The 20,943-nt window shown below is 33.7% G+C and overlaps 2 protein-coding genes across 2 annotated transcripts; both read right to left on the bottom strand.

Moving 5' to 3' along the window:
• Nucleotides 1–10,552: 10,552 nt before the first annotated feature.
• fabp4a (fatty acid binding protein 4a) lies at nucleotides 10,553–12,783 on the bottom strand. Its single transcript, XM_056480211.1, has 4 exons — nucleotides 12,638–12,783; nucleotides 12,240–12,415; nucleotides 12,050–12,151; nucleotides 10,553–10,810 (listed from the first exon to the last, which is right to left on the bottom strand). The coding sequence occupies exons 1-4, from the start codon at nucleotides 12,708–12,710 to the stop codon at nucleotides 10,757–10,759; spliced, it is 405 nt and encodes a 134-aa protein (XP_056336186.1). The 5' UTR covers nucleotides 12,711–12,783; the 3' UTR covers nucleotides 10,553–10,756.
• Nucleotides 12,784–14,870: 2,087 nt separating this feature from the next.
• On the bottom strand, nucleotides 14,871–19,824 carry mrpl53 (mitochondrial ribosomal protein L53). The gene is made up of 3 exons (XM_056480107.1): nucleotides 19,709–19,824; nucleotides 15,122–15,234; nucleotides 14,871–15,050 (listed from the first exon to the last, which is right to left on the bottom strand). Exons 1-3 carry the CDS (start codon nucleotides 19,801–19,803, stop codon nucleotides 14,932–14,934), a joined length of 327 nt encoding a protein of 108 aa, XP_056336082.1. The 5' UTR covers nucleotides 19,804–19,824; the 3' UTR covers nucleotides 14,871–14,931.
• Between the last annotated feature and the right edge of the window lie 1,119 nt (nucleotides 19,825–20,943).

The raw sequence follows: 20,943 nt of genomic DNA, 5'->3' as shown, positions 1-20,943 counted from the left end.
CATTTTATTTATTTAGTTTTGTTTATTTTGTTCATTGTATTTACTTTTATTTATTTATTTTTTATTTATTTAGTTATCATTGTGTTTATTTTATTTTATTTATTTTGTTTTATTTATTTTATTCATTGTATTTATTTTATTTTATTTATTTTATTCATTGTATTTATTTTATTTTATTTATTTTAATTATTGTATTTATTTTATTTCATTTTGCTTTATTTTATTTTATTCATTTTGTTTTGTTTTATTTATTTTAATTTACTTTACAAACACAAAATATACGAACAAAAAAGTATACGAAAAGGGTAAGAAAATAATGATTTTAGTTATTTTATACTATTTTTATTTTTGTCTTGTATGCATTTAACGCTTTAATCAACTTATTTCATCTCACATGGGTAATTTCATGATCACATGTCAGATGATCACTGCCTCCTTTTGTTTTATTCATCTTTGCACACACATAAGAAAAACATTTGGACCCCTTTGCACCCGTTTCTTAAAGTCTGCAGAAGTATAAGGTCAGCTACGCCCTCCAATCTTCCAGTCCAGTTTCTTGCAAGTATGCAATAATAAATGGATTCTTTGACCACAGACATGCCTCCTTCAGTGACCATTATAGCTTGTTATGTTCAAGCTGGATCTGGACTCCAGCAGGCCAGTTGCATAGCAACAGGCTTCCCAGAATCCCCTGCTGATATCAGCCCTGACTGAACCCACACACAGCAACCCTGGATCCCCACCAGGCAACTTGAATGAACCCAAAACCCTCTTCGGCAGCTGTGGCGACAGATTGATTTGCAAATCAAAGCATTTTGCAACAACACATCAGCTACTGTTGTGAAGGCAAGAATTGACTAATTAAAACACAGAGGTCATGGCAGGCCTCGGGAAGAGTAACACTGATAAACATGCCAGACATAATTGAATATTTTCAGACAAGCCTGCAGGTCCCTTTAGGATTTGAAACCTTCACTGCTTGCTTAAATAGTCCCTTCAGGATTTCGCAGGACATTTTAAAAATTTGCTGCATTTCTTATGTTGCTTTGCTGCTCCCTTTTTGACCTCAAGAACCACCGGGCTTTGTAATTATAAGAAGGAAACACTGAGAGAAACAAAAGGAAAATGTTTACATATTACCTACACTCACCGGCCACTTTATTAGGTACACCTGTTGAACTGCTTGTTAACGCAAATTTCTAATCAGCCAATCACATGCATCACATGGCAGCAACTCAATGCATTTAGGCATGTAGACATGATCAAGACGATCTGCTGCAGTTTAAATTGAGCATCACAATGGGGAGGAAAGGTGATTTAAGTGGCAAATCTGGATATTTCAGAAACTTCTGATCTACTGGGATTTTCACACTCAACCATCTCTGGGGTTCACAGACAATGGTCCGAAAAAGAGAAAATATCCAGTGAGCGGCAGTTCTGTGGGCACAAATGCCTTGTTGATGCCTGAGGTCAGAGGAGAATGGCCAGACTGGTTCCAGCTGATAGAAAGAAAACAGTAACTCAAATAACCACTTGTTACAATCAAGGTATGGCAGAGGAGCATCTCTGAACACACAACATGTCCAACCTTGAAGTGAATGGGCTACAGCAGCAGAAGACGACACCAGGTGCCACTCCTGTCATCTAAGAACAGGAAACTGAGACTACAATTCACTCAGGCTCACCAAAATTGGACAATAGAAGATTGGAAAAACGTTGCCTGGTCTGATGAGTCTCGATTTCTGCTGCGACATTTGGATGGTACGGTCAGAATTTGTCATCAACAACATGTAAGCATGGATCCATCCTGCCTTGTGTCAGCAGTTCAGGCTGCTGGTGTAATGGTGTGGGGGATATTTTCTTGGCACACTTTGGGCCCATTAGTACCAATTGATCATCATGTCAATGCTAAAGCCGAGCTGAGTATTGTTGCTGACCATGTCATCCCTTTATGACCACAGTGTACCCATCTTCTGATGGCTACTTCCAGCAGGATAACACAGTATGTCTTAAAGCGCAAATCATCTCAGAATGGTTTCTTGAACATGACAATGAGTTTACTGTATTCAAATGGCCTCCATAGTCACCAGTTCTCAATCCAATAGACCACCTTTGGGATGTGGTGGAATGGGAGATTCGCATCATGGATGTGCAGCCGACGAATCTGCAGCAACTGCGTGATGCTATCATGTCAATATGGACCAAAATCTGAGGAATTTTCCAGTACCTTGTTGAACCTATGTCATGAAGGATTAAGGCAGTTCTGAATGCAAAAAGGAGTCCAACTCGGTACTAGTAAGGTGTACCTAATAAAGTGGCCGGTGAGTGTATATAGGATACTTGTTACACAAAGGACTCTTGAATGGAACCTATTATGCAAATTCCCTTTTATAGGAGGTTTAAACACAATTGTCTGGCGACAGTGTTTGACCATAGCCAGAATCTACTGGTAAAAATTAATTAATTCTATTTTTTATAATCACACTTGATAAAAACAGTCTGTAGAAATACTTTGATTGACATTCTCCCTTTGTAGGTGTCATCAGAGAAGGAAAGCTTCTCCCATTAGTGATGATCTCTTCCTCATTTTCATAGAAAGCCCTGAATGAGAAGCAGTGGTCTGCCATTAGTTTTAACCTGCCACTAAGCTGACACATAGGTGCTTATAGCTCCACCCTCATTTGAAAAGAAGGGGGAGGGGGGGCACAAGCTCATTTGAATTTAAAGCGACAGTCTCTAAATTTGGATCAAAGCCTAAAAGGGACAGTTATAAATAATTATTTGTGCGGTCTCTGAGCTGAAATTTCACATCCACACTACAGGGACATCATAAACTTATTTTACATCTAACTAAATAGTTATTTTTGCCAACTTCAAGCTGTTACGTAAAACTAAGTAGCTAAATTTGTAGGAAATCTGCACAATTTTTAAAATCAGTTTTTTAAAATTCGTTTAAACTTTGCAGCATTGATATTTTGATTGAATATTATCTTTGAATATTGCGTGAAATTTTGTGAATTGCAAAATCCTGGAAGGACTGGTAAAAGAATCTCAATTGATGCGTAAACAGCAAAGGAAGCAGTTTTATTGCAGCGTGAGGGACTGTAACCTTGGCCTGATCTCAGACACAGGCCGATATGATTGTCCGCTCCAATGTAAGGAAAGTGAGCGGAAGGGTGCGATCCCTTGTCCCGCTGTGCAGCTTTCCAGATGTTACTCAAAGGATATGATTTCATTCCTGTAGTGTTATCTGCACAAGCAAAACAGTCCACGGGTCAACACATAAGATGGAACCCCAGTGAATCCGACACACAATACTGAGACATCCCGCAAGCTGTGCACACCCATAATGCAATACACAGACTGTCACAAGAAACGCACCTCAAGACTGGCCAAATTGACCGGGTTATTGCACGATGTTAAATTATTACTCACTAGATAAATAAAGAAATGTAAAAAGGAAGTGTGAAGAGGAGTTCATAAAATGTTCATTATGATCGAGGATGTATGTGATTACAATAGTAAAAATTCGGTATCACTTTATTTTGACAGTTCCTTTAACACATTTTGTTGAACTTAAGTTACATTGCATCTACATGCCAACTAATTCTCATTAGATTATAATAGACTGTTAGGTTGGTGTTAGTGTTGGGGTTAGGGTTAGTGTTCTGTAAGTTGACATGTACTTGCAAAGTTTTTTTTATAGTCAGTTAAATGTCTGTTAAAGGAGCAGTATCAACAGATATTAAGCAGACAGTCTACTAATACTCAAATAAGAAGTAATTGGCATGTAGTTGCAATGCATTTTTAGTTAACAAAATGTGGAATAGGGACCATCAAAATAAAGTGTTTCCTAAAATTCCTTTCATCTTTCCATAGGGTGTTTTAACAGTAAATGTCGGTAAAATAATTAATTAAATAAACCAATATTTAAATAATATTTATCTTAAAAATAAGATTTGACATAAATGTACATTTTTATAATGTTTCATATGATAGATTTTTTTAAATATTGTTTTAAATTCTTCCAATTTAAAAAAAAAAGTTGGTTTGGTCGACGCCATTTTATTATTTCCTCTTAGTCACTATGAGAAAAGTTCATTTATTCATTCATTTTCTTTTAAGCTTAGTCCCTTTATTATTCAGGGGTCACCACAGCGGAATGAACTGCTAACTTATCCAGCATATGTTTTACACAGCGGAGGCCCCTCTAGCTGCAACCCATCACTGGGAAAGACCCATGCACTGTCTGCCAACTGACCCAGCCGAAACTGCGACCTTCTTGCTGCGACCACCCTGCCATGAGAAAAGTTTTTAGGAAATATATTTCCGGAAACAACCATGTTGAGAAAGTGAATGCACACTAAGATAATCTATGGCCTTTTACAAATAATTAGAAAGAAAAACGGACTTTTCTTTGTGAAGTGGTTATCGATTTATTATCGGAAAAACCCCAAACATCAAGGTTTCTTGTCTCGTCACAGTCAGCCTACATTTTCGATACAAATTAAAGCATCACAATTTCAGCAAAATAAGCAAAAACACTGCATCATTGGATTTTATGTTGGTTATTTCACCTTTCTTTCATAAAAAAGTAGCCAGATACATTTGTAAATATTACCTTAACCCTGAAGCGTCGTGCAGGACATCATGTTTGATTTCTGTGTAGCAGCAAAACTCCGCCTTCTTTGATTTGATCGGTCGTCTCAGACGTTGATGAACGCGCTGTCACTGCTAGACCTGCATACAAATTTTACTTTTAAAGCTTTTTTGTTATAATAACATCAGTCAGAGCAGCTTAAAGAATAGTGCAGTAAATTATACGACCAATAATGTAAAACAAAGTAAAACCAAGGTTGTGAAAAAAGTTACATTTATGCGCAGGAGCTGTTATTACTGTGGGGGAAATCGGAACACCCAGAGGAAACAAACGCGAACACGGGGAGAACATGCAAACTCCACACAGAAATGCCAACTGGCCGAGTCGGGACTTGAACCAGCAACCTTCTTGCTGTGAGACAACAGTGCTAAACACTGAGCCACCATGCAACCCTCATTTGAACTTATATTATATTAAACTGACTTAAAACAGCTTTCTTAACACCATAAAATTAAGTTGGAACATGATGAAATTAGTTTAATAAGTTACAATTAACTAAAAAGTTGTGTTTTCATGACTTCTGGCTGCATCCGAAACTGCCTACTAGTCAATAGGTACTACATTTGAATTTAAACGTACTACTCGGCTGTTAGAAAAGTATGTTCTAGTATGAATGTGGTTTCTGTGACATTTCTGGAGTAATTATGCTTTAAATTAAGAAATAAATTACATTTTAAAAACTTATAACTTTCTATTGTATTTATATTTAAAGAAATGTTTGGGTGAGGAGGAGAAGAACGGGTTACACATTTGAATTTACCATGTATATAATGACTTTGAAAGTATGTTTTATACTTTTAACATTTTCAAAAATATTTCTAAATATTTAGATAAAAATTCTAAAAGAAATACTAGTAAACCATGCTTTTCCTTCAACAAAAACAGTTCCTCGTATTATCTTGTTAATGTCTTTAATCTTACATCTCGAACTTAGGGGAAACATCGCTGTTCCTTAATTCTATAATAACAAACATGAAACCTATTGCTCGTAATCTAACTTCCCTGAGCTTTGGCTCCATTATTATGACAACAAACATCTTTTTCTGAAGTAAATCCTTCCATATGCTCTGCTCTTCTGATCTCAGCATGCCAACGAGAGGTGCATCAAACCAAACCCAAGTCAAACCAGACAGCAAACTCATAGCAGTGGATTTAAAACACACTAAATATGCATCTGAAACATGATAAAAAAATCTTCCGGCATTCAAAACATTTCCAGCACCACCACCTTTTCAACTTTGCACAGGTCGGATAGGAAAGTGCATTGTTTTTTATTGAATAGGTTGCACACAGAAAGCTGGCCCATAACCCACCTGTTTCAGCTGTTTTTGCAGTCAATTACAATCAGTGTATCTCTACATTTTCCTGCCCTGGGAAAGTGGCCACCGGTGGAACATTCTCTGCTCTTTGTGTAGGTCAAAAGCAATGGCTCTGGGGACTCACTCTGTTCCAGTTTCGTTACGCATGCTAAAACTATGCTCAAAATGGGAAATGTTCTACCAAAAGGAGGAAAGAAATACATATCCTCTGTACCCTTGAACACAGTCCACTGTAACAGCAGTTTAACTCTCTTGTTCTCTTCATGCTTGGACTGAGGTGAAGGGCCAAAAAGGCATGGGAATGCAAGAACTATCTGGGTCTGCATGATTTTGAATCTTAACATTCATATTGTGTAAAGTAGCTGATTGTGAATGTAAAGTGAAAGAGTTGCCAGGAATTTGGATTTTGTCATTTATATGCATAGATCTGTCCACAAACAATATGTGTTCCCAGGGGCGTAGCAACCGAGGGGACTGGGGGATACGCCCCCCGCACTTTTAGAGACAGACCATTTAGAAAAAGGTGATTAAAAATGTAAACCTTAGGATTTCATACAGCTGCCCCCCCCAACCCCCGCTTTTAAAATGTTCACCTCACCCCTGTTTGTTTCACCTCATACTACACTTCACATCGATGACAAGTATTTATCATTGGGACAAAACATTTTGTCTAGTGCAATTTATGGACTTTCACTTATTATTCAAAGAAAAATATTCAAAAGTTGATTAAAAATTATGCTGCAATTTATTATTCATGGGTATTTTTCATTTTGGGACCTTGAATACAACTTTTCAACACCGAAAGTTGAACAAAGTGGCTTTTGTTGACATTTTTGTAGCAGTTTGAATTGATATATTAGCCTATTATATATAAGTTGGTCATGTAAAATGAAGAAGCTGGTATTAAACTGCTAGTACATTATTTTTCGTGTACGACCCTGCTTGAAAAAAGGGGTTTTAGCTAGTCAACCAGCCTGGTTTTAGAGGGGTTTTGGCCATTTTCAGGCTGGTTTCCATTAGTTTTTAGCCTGGTCTTATCTGAACAGCTTAAACCAGCTTGACCAGCCTGGTTTTAGCTGGACATAACTGTTTTTGGCTGGTCAAGCTGGTTTTAGCTGGTCATCTCCCAGTCTGACCAGCATGAAAATGGCCAAAACCCCTCCAAAACCAGGCTGGTCGACCAGCTAAAAACAGCCAACCAGTCTAGGCTGGTTTAAGCTGTTTTTTTTTCAGTAGGGGAGGGTTGTTGCCAGATCAGGTAAAATTGCAGCCAGAAGTTAATGACATTTATTATTTATTAAATCATTCAATAAATTGTATTGTATAATGCCTACCCCCCACCCCAACCGTCACAGTAGGCTACTGTAAAAATATTAACTATTGTTGTATGTTACAAAAATTATTATGCTATATTGATGTGTGTATCCACAGTATCCTATCGACTAACACGTATACGAGCAGGCGCAGCCATTTTAATCTCTTTGGCTCCAGACGTCTCATTCACTTCCATCTATTTTTTAGACATTAAAAACAGCTCGTTACTCTGCTTGATGTTGAAAACTGATATTTTCCTATTATAATATTCTGCTTTGTCTGTATAGTCATGAACACACTTGTTTGTAGATTAAGTAGTTTGACCGTTTTCTGCCATATTTTAATCCTAGTCATTTCTCCCATAGGCAATTAAATCGGAAGTTCTAAAACAAGCGCCAAAACAAGCGTACTTCCGCATTTTAGAATAAGGTCAATATACACTATTCCTAATATAGCACATTGTTTCAAGGTTAGATTTTCATGATCAGAAATAGACTGTAGAGATCAATGTGCAATCTGAAAACGTAAATAAAAGGAAAAAGTCATCTTGAATTACATAAGGAAACTGCTGATTAATTAACAGGTCATTTTTACAGGAAAAAACAAATTCCAATTGCTCAAGCTGAGAATTTATCTCTTACTGTAAAGTTCAGTATATGCACTTTGTTTATAATGAGAACAATAATGAATGAAGAATATAAACACTGAGTCTGAATGAATCTAAATTGTTATAAACTGTTCACTGTTAAACATTTTAATTGATTTGATGGAGTTATTAAAAGCTGCATTTTTATTCACTGTAAAATCTATATCATTTATATGTCAAGTTTTTATATTAATTATAATATAAGTTAGACAAGATTAAACTTGTTTGAATTGAGTTTAATGTAATTTGAAATGACTAAACGGAATTTTTTGTGTTATTGTTTATTTATCCCCAGAGATTTCCCACACAAGACCAGAAACAGTACATTAACGTCAAATAATGAAGCAATAATAGAGTACTAAATTTATCAGGAAACTTTACTTGTTAGGCTGTTTAGAAATGGCATTTCCTCACAAATACTGTGGGAAAAGTCATTCTTTGTTGCTCCTTAAGGAGGGCTTTGACAGTTTGAGTAATAGTCATAGAATAATTGAACCAATTTTTTTAACAACTGAAAGGAATATAATTAAAGGTTTAAATTAAAGGTATAATTAGAGATTTCATGGACACATTAACAGATGTGGCAGTTCTGAAAACATCATTTTTGAGAAGACATGATGCTTCTTGATCATGCTAAAACACTTTCTCCCAATTTGAATTATGTAATATACAGACCCTTGCTAGACCGTTTCAACCCAAAGTTGAGAAAAATATGGATAAACCCAAAGGTTGGGCTAAAATTTTAATTTAAAATGGGTTAAAAAATAACCCAACCCTTGAATTTGCAATATTTTAGCCAACTTTAGATTGAAACAGCCTAGCATTTTTTTTTAGATTGTAGTATACAGATAATATTCAACAACAAAATATATTTAATAATATTTTGGTAATTAATGCAACAGTATATATTTTATAATATATAAAAACATCACAATTACAGTTTTTATTATTACATATTAAATAACAAAATATTATGTAACATTCCTACATTTTTGTTAATGCATTGTGAAATATATTTGTGTAACATTTTCACTTTAAATAACTTGTATGAACTGTACAAACATTTTAATTGGTTTAATTTACATGACAACTGCAAATGAATTTGTATAAAAGCAAACCCAAAGGTTGGGACTAAATTTGAATATAATGTGGGTTATATATAAAAATAACCTAACTCTTGAGTTTGCAATATTTTGGCCAACTTTAGATTGAAACAATCTAGCATTTTTTTAGATTGGAGTATCCACATAATACTCAACAACAAAATATATTTGATGATATTTTTTAATAAACTTTTTGGTGAATAATGCAACAGTATTTATTTTAGAATATATAAAAACATCACAAATACAGTTATTATTATTACATAGTTTATTAAATAACAAAATATGTTACATTCCTACATTTTGTCATGCATTGTAACTTAATATTATTTTTTTTTTACTTTTTTTACTTTAAATAACTTGCATGAACTGTACAAACATTTGAATTGGTTTAATTTACAAGACAATTGCAAGTGAATTTGTATAAATCAAACACAAACGTTGGGATCAAATTTGAATATAATACAGGTTATCTAAGAAAGAAAAAAACAACCCTTGAATTTGCAATATTTTAGCCAACTTTAGATTGAAACAGCCTAGAATTTTTTTTAGATCCACATAAAACTCAACAACAAAATATATTTAATGATATTAATTAACCTTTTGGTGAATAATGCAATGTATTTATTTTAGAATATATAAAAACATCACAAATACAGTTATTATTATTACATAGTTTATTAAATATCAAAATATAATGTCATATTCCTACATTTTTGTTAAAGCATTGTAAAATTTGTGTAACTTTTTTACTTTAAATAACTTGTATGAACTGTACAAACATTTTAATTGGTTTAATTTACATGACAATCGCAAATGAATTTGTTTAAAAATAAACCAAAAGGTTGGGATTAAATTTGAATATAATATGGGTGATATAAAAAAAACAACCCTTAAGTTTGCAATATTTAAGCCATGTGTAGATTGAAATGGCCTGGCATTTTTTTATATATCCAGATAATATTCAACAACAAAATATATTTAATAATATTTTTAAATAAATGTTTTGATGAATAATGCAAAAATATATATTTTTGAATATATATATAAAAATCGCAAATACAGTTGTTATTATTACTATTATTACTACTACTACATGGTCTATTAAATAACAAAACATTATGTAACATTCCTACATTTTTGTTAATGCATTGTAACTTAATAATAATTTTGTAACTTTTTACTTTAAATAACTTGCATGAACTGTACAAACACTTTAATTGGTTTAATTTACATGACAATTAAATTGTATAAGCCAAAGCCAAAGGTTGGGATTAAATTTGAATATATTATGGGTAATATAAAAAAATAACCCAACCTTGAGTTTACAACATTTTAGCCAACTTTAGCTTGATTTTTTGTTAGATTGTAATATCCACGTGCGTGTGGTTTATACCTTGCTGTGATTGAACGCTGAATCTCTGGTCTGGATTTTTCTTGAAAGCGTTGACACATGCATTTTGACTAAGCCTGTGTTAAAACAGCAGGGATCAACAAAGCACAACTCAGCTGAAGGCAAATAAAAACAACTTTATTCAAAGCACCATAAAGACTGATAATAAATGCATTTTAAAAGGGTCAGCACGCATTTGCTTTGGTGTCAAAAATAACATGAGATTTTCAGTAGAGAAGTAACATTTCACTTTGGCTTTTTTTCTTTCTGTTTTTGCTCATTGAACTGAGCCTGGCATCTTCAAATCCAGATTGGATAACTTCATGCCTCCTTCACATATGTCCTGACAGCCACCACATCACCCATCTTGCATTTCTGACAAAAGAAGAACAAGGCTGTGAATTCCTTGAATGAATTCAACTGTGAAAGCACAAAAATGTGTGTGTGTGTGTGTGTGTGTGTGTGTGTGTGTGTGTGGTGGGGGGGGGGGGTAGTCTTCTGCCATATATTATTCTGTACATTTAGTTCAAGCTAATAGAACGTTGTTAACTGTTATTACACTAGGCTACATCAGTTCACATTTTCACAGCATTTTGAGGCAACTAAGAAGGTGATTTGCTAATGTTATTTTTGTTTCAACAATCATTGTTTGATAAATATATTTTCTTTGAACAGAGTATTTCCATTACTGCTTAATAATTGCAATTAGACAATAATTGTAGCAATTTTATAAATATGGCATTTTATACAAAAAGAAATATTCACCACAAATTCCTATATATTCATTTATTTAATTGTTAGTTTTATTTAAATTTTTAATATTTTTTTTATTCTTATTTAAGTTTTCCTTAACATGAAAATAACAAAGGTAATTTTAAATGTAATAAATTTATGGAAATTGGGTAACAAAAGTTATTAATATTAATAATAATAATATCAATAATAATAATAATAATAATAATAATAATAATAAAGAAAAATTAATGTATCATTACATAATATTCAACAACAAAATATATTTAATAATATTTTGTTAATTTTTAATGCAATCTTTCAAGTGCAAACTTTTCTATTTTTTAAATGCACAAAAAAATTGATAAAAAAGGTCAAAAATACATTTGTTATTATTATTATTATTATTTAATAGTTATAACTTTATTATAACTATTTAAAAAATATATAATGCAATATTCCTAAACTGTTAATAATACATTGTGAAATATAAGTTTGTACATTTTTTTTTAACTTTAAATGACTTGCATGAACAGTACAAACATTTTAATTAGTTTGCAAACTGCAAATTAATTTGTATAAAAATATAAAAACTACTTCAGATTTTACCACATAATAATGAATAAGAAAATATAGCCTGATATTTAATAACATTGCTTAACTTGAAATAGATAAGAACATCTCTTAATAGATAAGAGATAAGAATGTTGAAATGTTTATGTGAATTTTTTCCTATAAACATTCATTCACAAAAAACAAAGGTTAACATAAAAAAAAACAGTAAAGTACAATAGAAATAATCTTATAAGTATCTTAAAATGTTCTTAATACATAAATTAAATAATTTCAGTGTGTTACTCATAAATCAAAGCGCATCCTTACAGCTATTAACTTTCCATCCGACACCTCTCTCTCTATCGTGGACTCTTTGCCGTCCCAGGTCTGTTTCTGCACAAGTTTGCCGTTCTCGACAGTCATGACAGTCTGCAGATAAAGACAGAAAGGAGAAGCCCGTTAACCTTACATCATAAATGGCTTGGAAAAAATATATTCCGCTCGGTCCGGTACAAACCGTGGTCTTTCTGTCGTCTGCCGTGGTCTCCTCGAATGGCTCGTTGAGCTTGAATTTGATCTCGGTGGTTTTGAAGGTGCTCTGAGACTTCATGCAGATCAGCCCCTGCTCGTCCACACACACCACCAGATTGGGTTTGGTCCGGTTTCCAACCTGACGTGTAGCGAAACCCACACCTGAAATAGGAAAACGCACGAATTCAGTCACGAAAAACATTATAAAGAACAAAGAGCAAAGAATATTTCACATTCCCACTGTTAAATTATTAATGAACTAATAATTAATTTAGCAAACTAACTTACTAACTTAAAACTGAATTAGGATGCACTGACTAACAAAATAATTACAGCATCTTTTTAAAAATGTATTAACTATGAAATAATTAAATAAAATCACACCTATAGCCTTCATGTACTCGTCAAAGTTGTCGCTGGTGGTCATTTTCCACGTTCCTACGAATTTGTCAACCATTTTTCCCGGATAATGATGCTCCTCTCCTTGTCAATCTCACAACAGCTGTAAATTGAGATTTGATCTGATCCGGTGGAATGACTGCGGGGTTTTTCAACAGCTCCTCCAGCACGTGCTCGAAGGCAGGAGCCAATCAGATGCCGCGGTGTCACCGCGTGGAGTTCCTCATCCTCCCGCCCGCAAACGCGACGCAGAAACTGGGGAAGGGTTCGAGTTTTTTGGGACCACAAAAAATGGTCAAATGACATTTACTGGGTCAGAGGACAATCATCACAAAGATCGTGCACATGAATAGATGGAACATTTGGAGAATGACGCGTTTTATTAGTGAAACCTTTACTTTGTGAAAAGATGACCTTCCTTTATTGTGACAGACTGCAAACACAAATGGTTTTTCGTTAATAACTACGTTATAACGTAGTTATAACAGATAAATAAACAACTAATTAAAAAAAATGTAATGCTATACAAAAAGGTTTTTTCAACTGAATGTTTTATATAAGCAATTATTTTGTCTAAATGAGTTAAAAGTCAAAATTTTTTTACAGAATTACTTTCTCACAATTTTGAGCTTTGAATTATATGTAAAATTCTGTCTCTGTTGAGAGAAAAACTCTAAATTGTCAGATACACTCTTTGGTCACTTTATTAGGTACACCCTACTAGTACTGGGTTACACTTTTGCCTTCAGAACTGTCTTAATCCTTTGTGGCATAGATTCAACAAGAAACTTGAAATAGTCCTCGGAGAATTTGGTCCATATTGACATGACAACATCATTGCTGCAGATTTGTCGGCTGCACATCCATGATGCAAATCTCCCCTTTCACCACATCCCAAAGGTGCTCTATTGGATTGAGGGCTGGTGACTGTGGAGGCCATTTGAGAACAGGGAACTCATTGTCATGATCAAGAAATCAGTCGGAGATGATTTGCACTTTATGACATGGCGTGTTATTCTGCTGGAAGTAGCCATCAGAGGATGGGTACACTGTGGTCATAAAAGGATGGACATGGTCAGGAACAGTACTCAGGTAAGCTGTGGTGTTGAGCAACGCTCACTTGGTACTAACGGGCCCAAAGTGTGGCAAGAAAATATCCCTCACACCATTACACCACCACCACTAGCCTGATCCGTTGATAAAAGGGAGGATGGATCCATGCTTTCATGTTGTTGACCCCAAATTCGGACCCCCATCTGAATGTCACAGCAACGTTTTTTCAATCTTCTATTGTCCAATTTTGGTGAGCCTGTGCGAATTGTAGCTTCAGTTTCCTGTTCTTAGCTCACAGGAATGGCACCCGGTGTGGTCTTCTACTGTTGTAGCCCATCCCCATCCGCCTCAAAGTTTGACGTGTTGTGCATTGAGAGATGCTCATCTGCATACCTCGGTTGTACCAAGAGCTTATTTGAGCCACTGTTGCCTTTCTATCATCTTGAACCAGTCTGGCCATTCTCCTCTGACCTCTGGCATCAAGAAGACATTTGCTCCCACAGAACTGCCGGTCACTGGATATTTTCTCTTTTTCAGACAATTCTCTGTAAACCCTAGAGATAGTTTGTGCGTGAAAATCCCAGTAGATCAGCAGTTTATGAAATACTCAGACCAGCCCGTTTGGTACCAACAACCATGCCATGTTCAAAGTCACTTAAATCAACTTTCTTCCTCATTCTGGTGCTCGGTTTAAACTGCAGCAGATCGTCTTGACCATGTCTACATGCCTAAATGCATTGAGTTGCTGTCATGCGATTAACAAGCAGTTGGACTTTATTGTACCTAATAAAGTGGCCGGTGAGTGTAACAGTTCAATTGTGAGCCAGCATCTTGCAATTTGGACTTTTTACATTAGATTCAGGCATTTTAGTGATACATTTACATATGCTAATTCACATCTTCCGGTTATTTTTTCTCAGAATTGCAAGATAAAAAAAATTATTTGCAAGCCAGGATAGAAATTAGTATCTGTAAGCAATAAAATACTATTCTGAAGTGTAAAACTCCAAATTAAGATTCATTTTTTGCATTTTGCACCTCAAAATAATATTTTTAACAAGCTTATTTCTCATAATTCTGGGAAAAAAAAAACAGTATACTGCATCTCTAGATTTAAAGATAAAAAGATCAAGATTTAAAGATAAAAAAGATACTGCAAACAATATAAGACACATACCATATTTATTACACACCCATGCACACATATCTACAGAATCTCTAATAAACTACTTCTTGTCTCCTGCTTTAGCCTGAGGATCTTTAGCAATGCAGCGGCTCTGTAAGGCCGAGAGGATTTCTTTAGTTGTTAGATTAGATCCCTTCATCAGCAGCCTTTCTCCATCCACTGCAAAACACCACAACACGTGTTAGACATTATGAAACATCACTATGTCCAACATCGAGTTATTCACTCACCGAACGTGACGTCAATCGTGGGCTCCGACCGGTCGTGCTTCACTTGTGTGATAACCTCACAGTTCATATTTGTGGATCTGACTCTCTCAGACCCGACCATAGTCAGAAACTCTCTGCAAGAAGAAAATAAAACAAGATTTGTAAGAGATGTGATGGACTGGAGTGTGTTTTGGGACTTGTCAGGTTTGGATGATGAAGTTAATATAAAAGCTTGTTCTATTTACGCAACAAACACTTGAGGACTGTGGGATAAGAAAGAACCGCGATCGTGAGTCTTGAAGTAAACATTAGAAATCTGTCATTTATACAGAGAGAGCAGATTGTCATCAGGATAGTTAAATGATTCTTTCTAAAATTGTGGACAAGTCTAATGGCAGCTGATTTTACATAAACCCCCATTCCAACGCTAAAAATTTAAATGTCAAATTTATATGTGGGAAATTTTTCCCCAGTTAAAAAGTTAAGGCCTTTCTATACAATTTTGTCACCTAATTTCTTTCTTTAAAAAACTTTTGCATAAACATTTTGTTAAAACTTATAGAAAAATATACAATAATGGTGCTAATGTTTAATAATATTACATAATAATATACATAAGTTTTCTCAGTGATGGGTTGTAGCTGAAAGGGCATCCGCTGTGTAAAACATATGCTGGATAAGTTGGCGATTCATTCCGCTGTGGCGACCCCAGATTAATAAAGGGACTAAGCCCAAAAGAAAATGAATGAATAAGTGTGTTTTTTAGTAAATAGTTAACTAGTTTGTCTTTTGATACATGCATACTATCTGTGAACTATAATATATTATTGAAAAGTGCAGCATATATTGTGCATTACAAATTAATATGTAGAAGTATATAAACGGCATAATTATATCATATAATAATAATCATATTATAATAATTATATAATAGACATTCAAGTGTTGACTATCGAGTGTGGATTATTGAGTGTTGACTATCGAGTGATGACTATCATAGTGTTGACTATCAAATGATGAATATCGAGTGTTGACTATCAAGTGTGGATTATTGAGTGTTGACTATCAAGTGATGACTATCAAGTGTGGATTGAGTGATGACTATCGAGTGTGGATTGAGTGATGACTATCTAGTGTGGATTGAGTGTTGAGTCGAGTGTGGATTGAGGGCTGACTACTGAGTGATGACTACCGAGTGTGGATTGAGTGTTGACTATCAAGTGATGACTCAAGTGTGGGTTATTGAGTGATGACTATCGAGTGATGACTCAAGTGTGGATTGAGTGATTACTTTTGAGTGATAACTATCGAGAGTGGATAGAGTGTTGAATATCGAGTGTGGATTATTAAGTGTTGACTATTGAGTGATGACTATTAAGTGTTGACTATCAAATGATGAATATAGAGTGTTGACTACTGAGTGTGGATTATGGAGAGATGACTATCAAGTGATGTCTATTGATTGTGGATTGAATGTTGACTATCAAGTGATGACTATCAAGTGTGGATTGAGTGTTGACTATCAAGTGATGACTATTGATTGTGGATTATTAAGTGTTGACTATCAAGTGATGACTATCAAGTGTGGATTGAGAGTTGACTATTGAGTGTTGACTATCGAGTAATGATTATCAAGTGATGACTATTGAGTGTTGACTATCAAATTATGAATATAAAGTGTTGACTACTGAGTGTGGATTATCAAGTGATGACTATCAAGTGTGGATTATTGAGAGTTGACTATCAAGTGTGGATTATTGAGTGATGACTATCAAGTGTGGATTGAGTGTTGACTATCAAGTGATGATTATTGATTGTGGATTATTAAGTGTTGACTATCAAGAGTGGATTATTGAGTGATGACTATTAAGTAATGACTATCAAAGGATGAATATAGAGTGTTGACTACTGAGTGTGGATTATCGAGTGATGACTATCAAGTGTGGATTATTGAGTGTTGACTATCGAGTGATGACTATTAAGTGTTGACTATCAAAAGATAAATATAGTGTTGACAACTGAGTGTGGATTATCGAGTGATGATTATAGAGTGTGAATTATTGAGAGTTGACTATCAAGTGTGGATTATTGAGAGTTGACTATCAAGTGTGGATTATTGAGTGTTGACTATCAAGTGATGACTATTAAGTCTTGACTATCAAATGATGAATATAGAGTGTTGACTACTGAGTGTGGATTATCAAGTGAGGATTATAGAGTGTGGATTATTGAGAGTTGACTATCAAGTGTGGATTATTGAGTGTTGACTATCGAGTGATGACTATTAAATGTTGACGATCAAATGATGACTATCGAGTGTGGATTGAGAGTTGACTATCAAGTGTGGATTATTGAGTGTTGACTATCGAGTGATGACTATTAAGTGTTGACTATCAAATGATGGTGAACGATAGTGTGCTATGGTTCATAAAATCAAAGGAACTCATAAAAACAGTGGCTTCAGCGTCTTAACTGTTAATCATGCTCTAGTCAAACGCAATATCTTACAAGCACTTTTTTTTTTAGTTGAGTGTTTGAAATAAACCCTTCTGTAAGAAGATTCAGCATTTGTGTGTTATTTGTGTTTTATCAGTTAAATAAGGCAATCGCATACTTCCCTACTATATAGTATGTGAGCCGAGTACTATGTCTGAATTCACAGTATTTGAAAAACAGCAGGCAAAAATTACTCTGAAAAGTAGTGTAGTAGTGTGACACTTTACTACCCCATTAGGCATTGCGAGAGAATTTATCAATTGGAGTGAATGAACACAACTGGTAATTGGTAAATGTAGTATGTTTGAATTACACTCCTATTTCTGGGTTTCTTCTTTGTGGGTATTTGAAGTTTCCGCATAAGAGCGCCCTCTAGACTTCAGAGGAGATATCACAGAATTGCACTTCCCTGACAATAGGGTATATGCCGAGCTAGTGTTTTTCCCATACTGATAAACTTCCGGTGACCTGTTTTTGTGATTTTTTTTTTCCATTTTATACAGTTCATTTCACAGCATCGATGATGTAATGTAATTAAAATACATTCAGTTAAATAAACTTTGGCATTCATTTAGTTGTTCAAACGTAAAACGAGACAAAAATCTGTTTACTCGCATGCGCCCGTCAGAATCGGCAGGCTAGTGCAGAAGCTCCATTGAATACACTGGGACCCACTTTATATCAGATATCACCCAGCCAGTGGAGATCGCTGATTTTTAAAGAAAACAGACCTTAAATGCGCCGATTTTTGCATTGGCATACAGTTGACCGGAAGCACTTAACCCAGGTTACTGGCAAATTCAAAGTCCTATTAGTATGCTTCGGCATATACCCTATCACAGCCATATTTGAAAATGCCCAATGCACGTATTCACACAAGTATAATTAATCATTATATATATATTTTTTTTTTTTTCATTTTAATAATTTTATTTATTCTAATTATTTAATTATTATATTATTACTAAGTTTGCATGTATTAATAATTAATAATAGTATTTTAGGCCAAATACGTTTTAGGCTCTTTGCATAATCTCTTCATTAGATTTTTTTGTTGTATTAACCAACAACAATAACAAGAAGATTTAAATCGTATGTGGAAAATGTAAGTATATAGTTAATTGGTAAACTGTGTAGTTATAAATAATTACACACTTATTGCTGTTAAACTGTTTTGACTGATAGTTTGCTGTAGTTATTTGGATTAGTCTGAAAGGGGCGCCAGAGGTTTTACAGTAGTAATAGTTCGTCCAAAAATGAAAATGTGCTCACAATTAACTCACCCTCAAGTAAATCTATTCTGAACCTTTATATGAGTTTCTTTATTCTGCCAATCCTAAATATGATATAGTAAAGAAAGCTGAAAATAAATATGTAACCAAAAATAAAATTGAGGCAAAGTTGGTTTTAAATTCGCACATTCATCAGTGACAACATGTGACATGCCCCCTATTTTGTTTACCATGGTACTTTGAATATTCGGTCTGAAAATCACATGTAAATATGACTACATTAATGTTAGCCCTATTAATTTGACTGTGAACAATGTTGTACTTTAGTCATTAGCTGTTTATATGAGTTCCCTATTTAGAATTTGCAAAGAATACTTTTCTGAAATTATATTATAAAGGAGAAAGTCTGAATGTGTGAATATAAAACTTTACCTCAATACTATGGAAGTCAGTGGTTGCAAGTTTCCAGCTTTCTTCACAATATCTTCTTTTGTGTTTAACAGGAAAAGAAACTCAGTGTAGGAATAGTAAATGATGACAGCAATTTCATTTTTGGGGAGAACGTTAGGAATAAAGTGTATCTTAATGCAGTTAAATCATGACGAGCTACTTATTATCAATACGGTATCATACGTATGTTAGCTTTCCACAAATATATTTGCATATTATTATCCCACATAGTCGATCCTCGAATTTGGAGAATAGTTCATATAAAATAACATAAATAATAAAATGTTACGAATACACATACTGTAACCTGCATCAGATGAGCTGATAAAGTCACGCTGAAGTACAAGACTTACTTTACCAGACAGACTCGTTCAACGTTAACCATATTCACGACATGTAAATCGACGTATGTACAGTGAGTTATTCTTACCGTGTGGAGCGAACATTAGATTCAAAAGGACAAAACTGTACAATGATTTTCTTAACCGTCTTTAATACTACTCCTGCCTTCTTGGACGCCGCCATCTTTCTGTACGTGACCTTTCACCTGCTCGTGACGTATGCATGCAGCTTGTCTAGCATATTTTTAGTAATATAATCACATAGGAATATATTAATACTCGTTAATTATATTTAGATATTTATAATCAATTCAATACTTTGTTTAGTTTATTTTCGTGCTATTTAAAAATATTTAACTTTATTATTTGTACTACTTTAAATAAATAAACAAAAAAATTATAATAAATTTAAATTAAACAGTGCTTCAAATGTTTAAATTGTTTTATTAATATTCAAAAAATACTTTGAATTAATTAAATACTTATGAAATATATGAAATACAATATGTTTAAAAATATGTGAAAGCAGTTTTAGGCATGGACTAGAATAAAAAAATAAACAAATACATACATACGGTACATAAATGATACAATAACATTTTCTGATACATATTGCACTCAAAACATCATGAGTCTATACTGTTATAAGTAAAGTTATATAATATATAAGTTATATAATTTATAACAATAAATAAATACCTAAATATATAGAATATATATAGTAAACAAAATTAATAAATTCCTGCATAAATAAAACAAATAAATAAATATGCAAATAAATAAATAAATGTATGTAAAAATCCTGAGGAAATGTAACTATGTTCAAGAATGAATAAACGTTTGAAGGGGGAAAATAAACTTTCAGTTTCGCATTTTCTTATGCATTCCCCCAACATTCGTGTAATTTATTTAATTATTTACTTGCCCGCGCTAAAAATTATTTATACATTTATTAATGCAGGAATTTGTGGATTTTTATATACATTATTTATTTGCATTTTTATTTATTTATTAATGATTTTATTTATGCAATAATTTATGGATTTACTTACACATTTATTAATATATTTGCATTTTTTTATTTATTATTTTATTTATGCAGGAATTTACGGATTAATTTACTCATATGTTTAGATATTTGTATATTTATTTATTCATAATTTATTTATTTAAATATGAATTTATTTATATTTGCGTATTTATTTATTTATTTATTCATAGATTTTGCAGCTTTCATCCTCCATACATTCATTCATTTTCTTTTCGGCTTAGTCCCTTTATTAAAAAAGGGGTCGCCACAGCGGAATGAACCGCCAACTTATCC

Source organism: Danio aesculapii, chromosome 19 (assembly GCF_903798145.1).
Source record: "Danio aesculapii chromosome 19, fDanAes4.1, whole genome shotgun sequence".
NCBI lineage: Eukaryota > Metazoa > Chordata > Actinopteri > Cypriniformes > Danionidae > Danio > Danio aesculapii.
Note: the sequence above shows the minus strand (reverse complement) of the source record. Positions and strands in the feature narration are given on the sequence as shown.